At 38.9% G+C, this 10,223-nt stretch overlaps 2 protein-coding genes across 2 annotated transcripts; one reads left to right on the top strand and one right to left on the bottom strand.

The window, feature by feature from the left end:
• The first annotated feature begins 1,530 nt into the window (after positions 1-1,530).
• Positions 1,531-4,649, top strand: ptafr (platelet-activating factor receptor). The gene is made up of 2 exons (XM_085142837.1): positions 1,531-1,672; positions 2,778-4,649. The coding sequence occupies exon 2, from the start codon at positions 2,784-2,786 to the stop codon at positions 3,906-3,908; it is 1,125 nt and encodes a 374-aa protein (XP_084998963.1). The 5' UTR covers positions 1,531-1,672; positions 2,778-2,783; the 3' UTR covers positions 3,909-4,649.
• On the bottom strand, positions 4,643-8,217 carry LOC146496251 (uncharacterized). The gene is made up of 6 exons (XM_085142838.1): positions 7,157-8,217; positions 7,005-7,052; positions 5,925-6,197; positions 5,360-5,500; positions 5,219-5,246; positions 4,643-5,126 (listed from the first exon to the last, which is right to left on the bottom strand). The coding sequence occupies exons 1-6, from the start codon at positions 7,662-7,664 to the stop codon at positions 5,012-5,014; spliced, it is 1,113 nt and encodes a 370-aa protein (XP_084998964.1). The 5' UTR covers positions 7,665-8,217; the 3' UTR covers positions 4,643-5,011.
• Positions 8,218-10,223: the final 2,006 nt, after the last annotated feature.

A 10,223-nucleotide genomic window follows, 5' to 3' on the forward strand; every position in this document is an offset into this window, starting at 1 on the left:
GATAAAAAGCAGTGATTGAGGCTACATCAGTAACATTGCCATTTATGCATTCTTATTCCCTCAATTTAGGCCCAAATCGATTTGATGTTTGAAGGCACACAGTGCTGGGAAATAAAAACTTCCCTCAAATGTGTTAAACTTAAAGTAATGAGCCTATTTTGAAGATGTAAGGAGTAGAAAATACAGATATTTGTGGTAAAATGTAGGGAATAAATATAAAAAACTGTCAGAAAAATAAATACTCAAGTACAATATTGATACCTGAAAATTCTACTAAAATTCTACTAAAAGTATTTGAACTTTGATATTTCCAACTCTGAGCACTCTGAGTACTAAACAATCACAATCCCCAGTGTGTAACATTTTTTGCCCTTGTACAGCAGAGTGAGGCTTGTGGCTGTGAATGTGACAACTATTAGATTATCTTTTCTAAAGAAATTTGTAAAAGAAACAATGCCAAATAGAGGAGAAGGCTGCAAATTTCTCAAACACCACCAAATAAAGACATTCACAGGATTTGCAGGGGGATAACTATTCTTAGTAAAGTGATGCTGAACTAAACATGGAGAAATCAGGCTTCCACTCAGTATTTCGTTGTTTCACTCTAGCTAGTGGGACATGCTTAGGCACCAAAACTACTAGACAGGTCTCTAGTCTTGCTGTGGTTTTCACACTGAACACTGCTGAAGGACATCTCATGTCCATGTTTGGGGATGCCAGTGATTTTGATAAATGAAAGCAAATGCAAAACCTTTTTAACAAAATAAATAATGTTTCAACCACATTTTGTGACCCAAACTAATTGAAAAACGGTAGTAGCTATGTACAAAATGTTCAAGATAAAATGGATGGATGTAGATGGAGGAATCTAGTGTGTGTTGAAAATGTGGAGCAATTCTATGATTCTAGTATTATCAGTTCACTTTGCATTTTTAATATTCTAAATAAATACACAAAAAGGCAACTTCTTTTGTCTGCTCACTTGTTCACATCAGATTGGTGTGCCCCCTCTCCCTTCTTTGTGAAGGGAGATGGGGCACATTTAAAGCATTTAAAAACCACAACAAGATAAACTATCCATTGAATGCAGCATCAGCCTATGGCGACTTCCCAGTTCGTGATTCTTGAAATTGGAATTGTTGCATTGTTTGAACGGATACATGAGTAAAATGTAAGTTTTCATACGCAGACTTATAATAACATAATAACTGTATATCACTTCATGTCTCATCAGCGTGTCGCAGTCATGACGGAATTCCTCTGCAGTTCATTTCTATAACTCAGAAAAATCTTTTCTTTCTCTGCTGATTTTTATTAGCCCCTAGGACACAGTTTCCCGATTCCTTTACTCATATCCCACACGTGATGTTTCTATGGAAAAAAATGTTAAAACTCCAGCGTTGCATTAAAGCGGGCGTTCCTATTCCTTTTCACGGGAATCGTGAAATCGTATAGCTTATTGTTCCTTGTATTGCGCCACTCGGGTCTTTCCTAACAAGACTGAAACGACACCTCCTCCGCTCTGTCCAGAGAGAACACTCCCACTCACACGCTCACAAGACGCACAAACTCCCTCTCTCTCAGAGAAGTCGCACTGTTGCTGAACTGAAGCTGTAAATTCATTCAAAGTGTTTCCGCGCATCAGGAGATTGAAAACAGAAAAAGCAGTTGTGTAAGTAAACAGTTCTCCTCGTTATTTCTCGTTTTACGTGACAAAGTGAGTGAGGATATTAATCATCAGTCTTATAATATGTTTTAGTCAAGAAGAGAAGACAGTAAAGCTAACCCACAGTCTTTACAATGCTGTGATTAATTAAAGCAATATTTAATTGATGATTAATAGTTGACAAAAGGAAATGTTTGTATTTCACATTCCTGGACTGGTTATGAGGTCATTGGTTGTTCAGAGGAAACCATTAAACAGTTTTCAACATGTCTCTGAACAGATCTGCATAAGACAGATCCAAACAGGTTATAAAATAAACACCTGTGGCACTTATTCAGAAAAAAGTGCAGTAAAAATGGTACTCAGCTAAGTTTGTTTAAAAGCTGATAGTATTTAGCAGTGTCAGTTATTTCCCAGTAACAGGGGTGTGTCAGACTGAGAGTTAGATCTTAGATGAGTAATAAGAAGTCTATGGCAGATAAAGTCTTAACAGGCCCTTTTATACAGAGTGTTGAGACGTTTTTTTGGAGACAGATTATATTACTATGATAAAACTACAGCTGTGCAAAACACGGCCACAAAACTTCACATGAAGCGTATGTTCACATATGGGTGCGGTCCAGCAACTCAGTGATTTCATGCTTCTGTTGTTCCCCTTGGAAGATGGTCTCCAGTTTAAAACTTATCATACTTCTGCGCCATTACATCAATTTGGAACATATGATTCATAGTACAAAGAAATGTTAAGACTTCTCAGACTGTTTAGAATTACCTGACAATTTCAGAAGATGTGCTCAGATAACAAGAAGAAATTAATTAATACAATAAATGTATGGAATGGCTAATAATTTATCTGGTAAATACATTTGTGCCAATAAAAGTTGATAGATAACTTAGTCCTTGCAGCAAGGAAAGTGCCCTCTTTCTTTATTTTAAATCTTTCTCATTTCCTTTTTTTGTTTTTTCTCTATTTATTTTAACTGAAATTGAAATATCACAAAAAGTAGTTTTTCTCAAAGATTCTACTTTCTAATATACCCTACCTTTGTCATCTGCATCAAAAGTCTGAGTAAACCATTGTACTGAGGACAATATATTTTGTCTCCCACAGACAAAGATGAATGAAACTATAGGGAATACCAATGAATCCATTTTCCTGGACTCCCCGTTTCGTTATGTGCTCATCCCGGTTTTCTACATCGTCTTCTTCATCCTGGGCTTCATCTCTAACCTCTACGTGCTGTTTGTCCTGCGCTGTCTTCGTCAAGCCAAGGCCATGGGAGAAATCCGCATCTACATGACCAACTTGACCATCGCTGATCTTCTGTTTGTGTGTGCTCTTCCCTTTTGGATTGACTACTATATCCGTGAAGGAGACTGGGTTTATGGAGACTTCATGTGCCGGGTGACAGGCACCTTCTTTTTCATCAACACTTACGGCACCATCCTCTTCCTTTCAGCCATCAGCATCAACAGATACTGGGCGGTGACTCGGCCTCTGGACGCAGCCTCTTCGGACCACAGAATTCGTGGAATCATCGTCTGTGTTTTTATCTGGGCATTTGTTCTGGCGATGTCTGTCCCTTATCTGGTGATTCCAGGAACCAACGAGCACTTTAAAAACAACACGAAGATCCTTCGCTGCTTTGAGGGATACCAGCGTAAAACTAATTATGAGAAGAAAAAAGTGGCTGTCACTCATTTTTTAATAATTGGATTGTTCTTTGGTATCTTTTTGCTCGTTGTGATATGCAATGTTCTTATTGCTCGAGTCTTAATTTCTCAAAGGCCTCCAGAATCACAAAGTCGGTCCTCAGCAGCTCTTTCTAAAAAGTCCACTGCATCCTCGACTTTAAAAAGGCCCAGAGGGGTGAAACGGAGGGCTCTCCAGATGTTGTGGGCAGTGGTGGGAGTGTTTGTTCTGTGTTTCCTGCCACACCACATAGTTCAAGGCCCCTGGGTTCTGGCAGTGCTGGAGATCGAAGACGGCTTCGGCCACGTGAAGTACAGCGAGACCACTCGTAAGTTGCTGAACGACGCTCATCAGATCACCCTGGTTCTTATGGGCCTCAACTGCATTTTGGATCCTGTAGTTTATTATTTTGCCACAGGGAAGTTTAGAAGGTTCATCACAGCCCACCTTAAAAAATTAGCAAAGGGAGAGGGATGCTCTCAACTGGCCACCACACAGATTTCCATGGATAGCAGGATTCCAAGTCAGAGACTCCCAAGCGAGCACTAGCTGACCAGAGATGAGTGATTCATACAAGTTCAATACATATCTAAAATCTGACTATCAAACTCGTGTGACTCTCTCATGCTGATGGCAAAGATTACATACAATAAGGCGTTGAGGCATGCACATCTGGGACAATAAACTGTTTAACTTCATGTGATTTCGAACACGTCGCCTTCTGAGTTGCCCCAGAATTTCTGCACTTCCTGTGTGAAGAACAAACCGAAAAGCAGAAGTTTTGCAAGCAGCCAAAACTTTATGTATCTTTAAAGAACAATAGCATCACTCGATGATGACACAAGACATCTTCTCACACAAATCCTGTGGCGGTGTTTGACACAACATTAGGACACAAAAGCAGGAGAATATGACAGAATAACATACATGTGTGGGTACACCTCATCTCTACACGTCTGATGTCAGCAACATATGTTGTAATCGCACTGTCTGTCCTCTCTGAGAACAACTTTAATTTCTTTTTCGTCAGGCAAGTTAAATCAGGTATTGTGACACCAAGGAACAAAAGCAGTAATGCCTGGGGTACGTTTCCTCTCTGGTGTTCAGTGTTGGGACATTTCATTTACGTCTTGTGTTGAAATCACTGAAACAGACAGAAGTAGCGTACGTATGTGTATTTAATGTGTATCTGTGGAAATGATTTGTTTCTAATGTGAGACTTTTTGTTGTCGGAAATTTTGTATTTTCTATTAACTTGAACCTTGAACCTTTTTGTTATTATATATTATATATTGTAAAAAACAACAACAAACAAAAATACTCCCTAAAATTTGAAAATCTTTTGTATTTTTGTAGTATTTGTATGTTTGTATGTTTTTCAGTTTTGCAATGTCACGATTAAAAGGAGAAGAAAAACAAGAAGCTTCCAGTTAATATATAAACGTACAAACGCTATCGCCTGCGTAGATGCACTCAGCTTCTCTGGGTTTTAACCACATTTATGGTGTGATAGCTTCTGCGCAACAGATAAAATCTGATAAGTCAGGAAGTAAACTCACTGGCAATTTTCGTATAACTAACCCAGAGATAGAGTTAAAAAAAACAGGCTTGTTTTAATCAGTCCACTTTCCACTGCATGTCTCGATCTCCTTTCACGAGAGACTTGAGTACACACCCTCCCAGGTCACATTGGCGGGTTCCACATCGGCGTAGCCTTGGCTAGTGTAGTTTATGTACACGTCTGTGTCAGGCTGTGGAAGATCTCCCCTAGTGTAAACAGAAATATTATCTGTGAATAGCTTGTAGCAAGAGTTAAAGTGCATGACTGAAGTGTGCATGATTCTTCTCTCAAGACTTACGTTGGTGTGATTTCAGGTCCTGGAACATCTTAAAGAAAAAAGAAAAAAAAAAGAGTCACAAAACATTTTAATTCATACTGATTATGGCACTCATTTCCCTCCATACTTGTAGCCCTCTATACAAGAAGAGCTCAGTGATACCTTTAACTGCTGGAGTGCTGGAGGTGGTCACTGTTCCACTGGTCCTTTGGAAGCCCAGCCAGAAAAAAATAACAGCAGCGATGATAATGATCAAGATCAGAAGAGAAAAGACGAAGGCAGTTATTCCTAAATTCTCTCCCACTGTTGGGAGTTGAGGAAAGAGAAAAGAGACATTAAGACTTGTAACTTCACAGCCAGATGACGCACACAGCATAAATAAAAGATTAATGAATCCAGTCAGTTATGATTGCTATCCATTGTACAGTTCGCTATTTCAGTTTAAAAGAGAAAGCCTTAAAGATTTTTTCCAGGTTTTTATGGAATAAATATAAATTACTCAAAACACAAGTAAATATACCTAAAATTTATTAATATTAATAAATTGTCGAGTATTTAATTAAATGTACCATTCAAATTAGTATTTTTTATTCATTTATTTATCTACATAAATATATATTTATGTCCTATTTAGGCAATTCTAATATTTATTATTTATTTTTTAAATAAGCAGATTCGATCATTCCTATTTTAGTAAGTTTAGGGTGTGAACAAACACATAACCAACCTGTGGTTTGTGTTGAAATGATGTAAACTGTGTGGGTTTGGTTTGCGCAGTTGACAACTGAAGAACAGCAGCGGTACTCCCCACTTTGCTCTGGCTTGGTCAGGATCAGTTCCCTACTGTTTCCCTCTTTTTCCCAGGTCTGATTTCGCAGGCGTTCCCATGACCAAGTCCCAGTCCCTGATATTATGGAACTGCTGCAGTATAGGCTTACTTTTTGTCCTGCTGCAACCGGATAGTCCGGCGTGGCCACCACCCATAGAGGAGGAAATGTTTCTGTGCAGAAATAACAGGAAGTTGAGGTAAAACTGTAACCAACCACATTTTTAAGCAGGACATTGATGTTGCATACTGAATGCGTACATATAAACTATTTGCTGGCCACAAAAGCGATGTAGTTCTAGAAATAGTGTTGGTCTGTTGGTCACTCGATTTACTCATTCAGAGAATGAAGTCAGTGAACTTTGATGTTATTTTTTTCCTTTTTGTGCCACTGTACAAACTCTTCTTCTTCATAAGAGGTAAAGCAAGCCATGGTGATGAAGACAAAGTCCTAACTGCTTTAGTGATCTTCTGGCTTTTAATGTGGTGCCATTTGTAAAGCATTGCTGTTGACCAAACTCAGTAAAATATGTCAGTAATATCTGGTAAAATGAATGGCAAGTCAACTGCACACGATCACATAGGATTTATTCCAGTAACTTAGGTAATCCTCCTGGGTTTTCCCTTTGTTGTTTATATTTAAATATGTGAAAAACAGTTAAGCAGCTCATTTAGTTTGGATATCCATGCCTAACACAGGATGATCTTTAATAACTTTCCATTGTCATCATAAAATGTTTGTCTTGTCAAATATTTTGGGTCAGGTTTAATTACCTTCAATGCCAAAGATAGTTCAGATCCTCTGTTCCACTTAATGTTTAGCTTTAATTATCAAATGTTAAATCATAAGAAGGGTGTCACATGTTATTGAACAGCTCAAAATACTGCAGTACACAGCAATGTTTGGGCTCACAGAGCCACCAGCTTAGTTTCAATCATTAGATTCGATCTATCCTTCCAAAAGTTCAGAATCTGTATTACCTTTGTGAGTCACTGGAGCTGTCGGGGAACTCGAAGTCTGGTTTTGGGCTATAAGTGCAGACAAAATAAGAGGCAAAAAATATTCATGACAAAGCGTTAGAAGTCCACCTTCTAGATTCTGTTTTAAAATTAAATGGAAGAAATGTGCTTACCTGTACCCTCAAATGAAATAAAAAGGAGAAAAAGGACAGGCAGCATGTTGTTTATGATAAACGAGAAGCAAATACTGCAGTTACCTCTGGCTAACAGGTAGAAAAATGAATCACTGTGGCACTTTAAAATATAGGTGAAAGTGGGGGGGAAGTAAAAGACTGGCAAACTGAGAGAAGGGAAGTTTAAAGTTCCTTTATACAAATAATCAACAAAAAGAGAGAAATAATAATTGGACTCTTTAATCTTCCATACAGGGGAAACTGTGTGCAGTGTTTCCACATAAACACAAATGAGAAGAGTGATAAACAAAATGGACTGAAGCTTGAGCTTCCAATCAGAAATGTGGACTGGAGAATTCAGGGACTGATCCACTGCCTTTCTGACTGCCAGTTGACCCACTCTACCACCTGAGCCGCAGCCACTGATTAAAAAATTCCAGGTCTCACCCACGACAGCCTTAAATCCATATAAAGAGCAGCTGCAGCCCCCTGCCCGAGACCGCAACATCAATCTTTTCCTGACTGAATGTGAAGTTACATTAATCCAGCTTTTTGAGTACTTGTGATTTTTAAGACATTGCACTTGGTAAACCTGGTAAACCTGGAGACTGGAATATTGGAGGACAAAAGAAAACGTTTCAGACCTAAAAACTATTTACAGAAGATGAACACTTTCTAGAAGTCATGTTCTTAAGAAACAACAAAAAATCCAGCAAAGAGTTGATACAGGAACTGAAAGCGAAATGTTTTCAGTGGAAGGGTCGCTGAGGATCTTAAGGAAGGGAAACAGTGAGAAAAGTCTGAGGTCTAATGGAGTGATCAATCCAAATTTTTAATTTCTGGTCCGAATTGTCGGAGAAGATCAGGAAAGAGAGTTTGAACAGTGAATGTCTACAGCCATCTGTGAAACACGGTGTAGGCCGTGTCAGTGGTGTTTGCGATATTTTCAAAATATCTGTAAATAAGATTTGAAACCAGCACGCAATAAGATCTGGAAAATGTGTGATTCACAACATCTTCGCTTTCAGCATGAAAATGATCCCGAACACACTGACAATGTGACAGTGTGTCAGAAAAATCACACGGTGGAAAGAAGAGCTTGTTCATGAAGTCTGAAGAAAATATATTACGAGAAAGCTTGCCTAAGAGACCTCAGACGAAATGAAGAATAATATAGAATATGAAGAAAGAGAATACAGAGATGAAGAACAAAGGCAGTCATACCAAATGCTGTTTTTGCCTCATATACTGTATTTATTTGTATGCTTGCACCTGTTTCAATAAATCACACCTATTTCCTTGCAAAATACAACAAGAGATGACCAAAGACATCACTTACTTATGACTTACACCTTCAAAAATGCTGCTTATATTTTAATCCATGACTTATAATACCATAATAATGAGTCACATGAGCTATTTTCTAAATGTATTTTGAAGCATTTCAATCTGGGTACTGCTGTTTTTGTACCTTCAATGGCCCACATCCATTATCTCATCACTGGTTGTTGATCTTTGTCCCTACTGGTAGTGTAGTTCTACACACAAAGTGCTGTAGAAATTAGCTGACTGTCAGGTTCATGTATATGCATTGTTTTTGCAAAGTGAAGCTTCTGAAATAGGAAGTGGTTACTCTTGCATACTTTATCTGTTGCTAAAACAAAGCAAGAGCTTCAGATAATTTCTGCACAACAAAAACATCGAAAGAGCCAGATGGAGTATTTTTAAAATCCACGTCAGTGGAAAGAATGACTTAATAATTCTAAATTCATAAAGCTACCCCAGCTTTCTTTGGGTGAGAGCCTGGGTACACCATGGACAGGTTGCCAGTCTGTCGCAGGGCTAATACATAAGCTATGTCCCAATTCAGGGGCTGCATTTGAAGCCAGGCACAGCCAGGTGATGAAGGCTGTTCCAGTTCGGCTGTACCAACAAATTCATTTCCTTGAATTTAAAGCATGGGTAGGGTGTATCCTTCGTGTCTTAACCTATCCCAGAATTCATAGCCAATTCCAGTTTCCAACAAGTGGCGGCAGCTACTTAGTTGTAATATTACTCTTATTACTCTTTTCAATACTTTATTAATTAAATTATTATTTAGAATTTGTCCCAGTGTCCTGTTATATTTTAGATAGCAAGGGGCTGAGTTTATTAAACTCCACCGAGACAGCTGGTGACGCAAATCTGAAGGTTAGACCGTCCCATTTCACAGCCTTGCACTTCGGGCCTTCTCGGTCTTCGGAGGCTCTGGCCAACGTACAGGATGCAGACCTGTACCTGAATTGGGACACAGCTAGAGACAACCATTCGCACTCACAATCACACCTATGGGCAATTTAGTGTTTCCAATGAACCTAACCCCACTAACTGCATGTCTTTGGACTTTGGGAGGATGCCAAAGCATGCAAAAGACCTGGCCTGATGGTGGAATTGAACTCGGGACTGCTTTGCTGGGAGGCAACAGTGCTAACCACCGTGCCACCCGGAAAATGAATGAAAAAGTTAATTTAAATGAAAATAAATACATGAATAGGACATATCGGGAGGTATGTGGTAAATAAAGAGAGAGGAAATGTGCCTGAAACGTTACTTTATTCAAAATAGACAACTTTTACTTAAAACTTTTTTTTGTGTGCGTAATCGTTGGCATTGTTTTGGTTAGCTCTGGTGTCATCTAGAGGATTTCCTGCAGTTTTAAGTGGGAGGAAGTGACTATAGTTGCAAATTAAGTGTTGCTAAAACCAAAAAAACCAGCTGTAGTTTGTTCAAGTCATCTCATGCTGTCTCAGCTGGGTTCTGACTAGGGATGCTAGTTAATCTGATGGATGATCTGATGAGCTGACCAGAACCATGTGATCAACTGGAGATGCGTTTAGGGTGCCTAATCTGCTGTAAGACAAATAATGGCCCCACTAAGCACAAAACAGCTTGGGTGGTGTGTAACTGCTAAATGTTGTGAATGTTGATGGATCAAGTGCGTTTTGTTCTCTGAGTAAAGCTTCGCATAGTTGCAAGAATGGGGAGGGGGGCGTCAGTTCTCGGCTGGGGTTCTTCATTATTACAATAT

Source organism: Neolamprologus multifasciatus, chromosome 19, assembly GCF_963576455.1.
Source record: "Neolamprologus multifasciatus chromosome 19, fNeoMul1.2, whole genome shotgun sequence".
Taxonomy (NCBI): Eukaryota; Metazoa; Chordata; class Actinopteri; order Cichliformes; family Cichlidae; genus Neolamprologus; species Neolamprologus multifasciatus.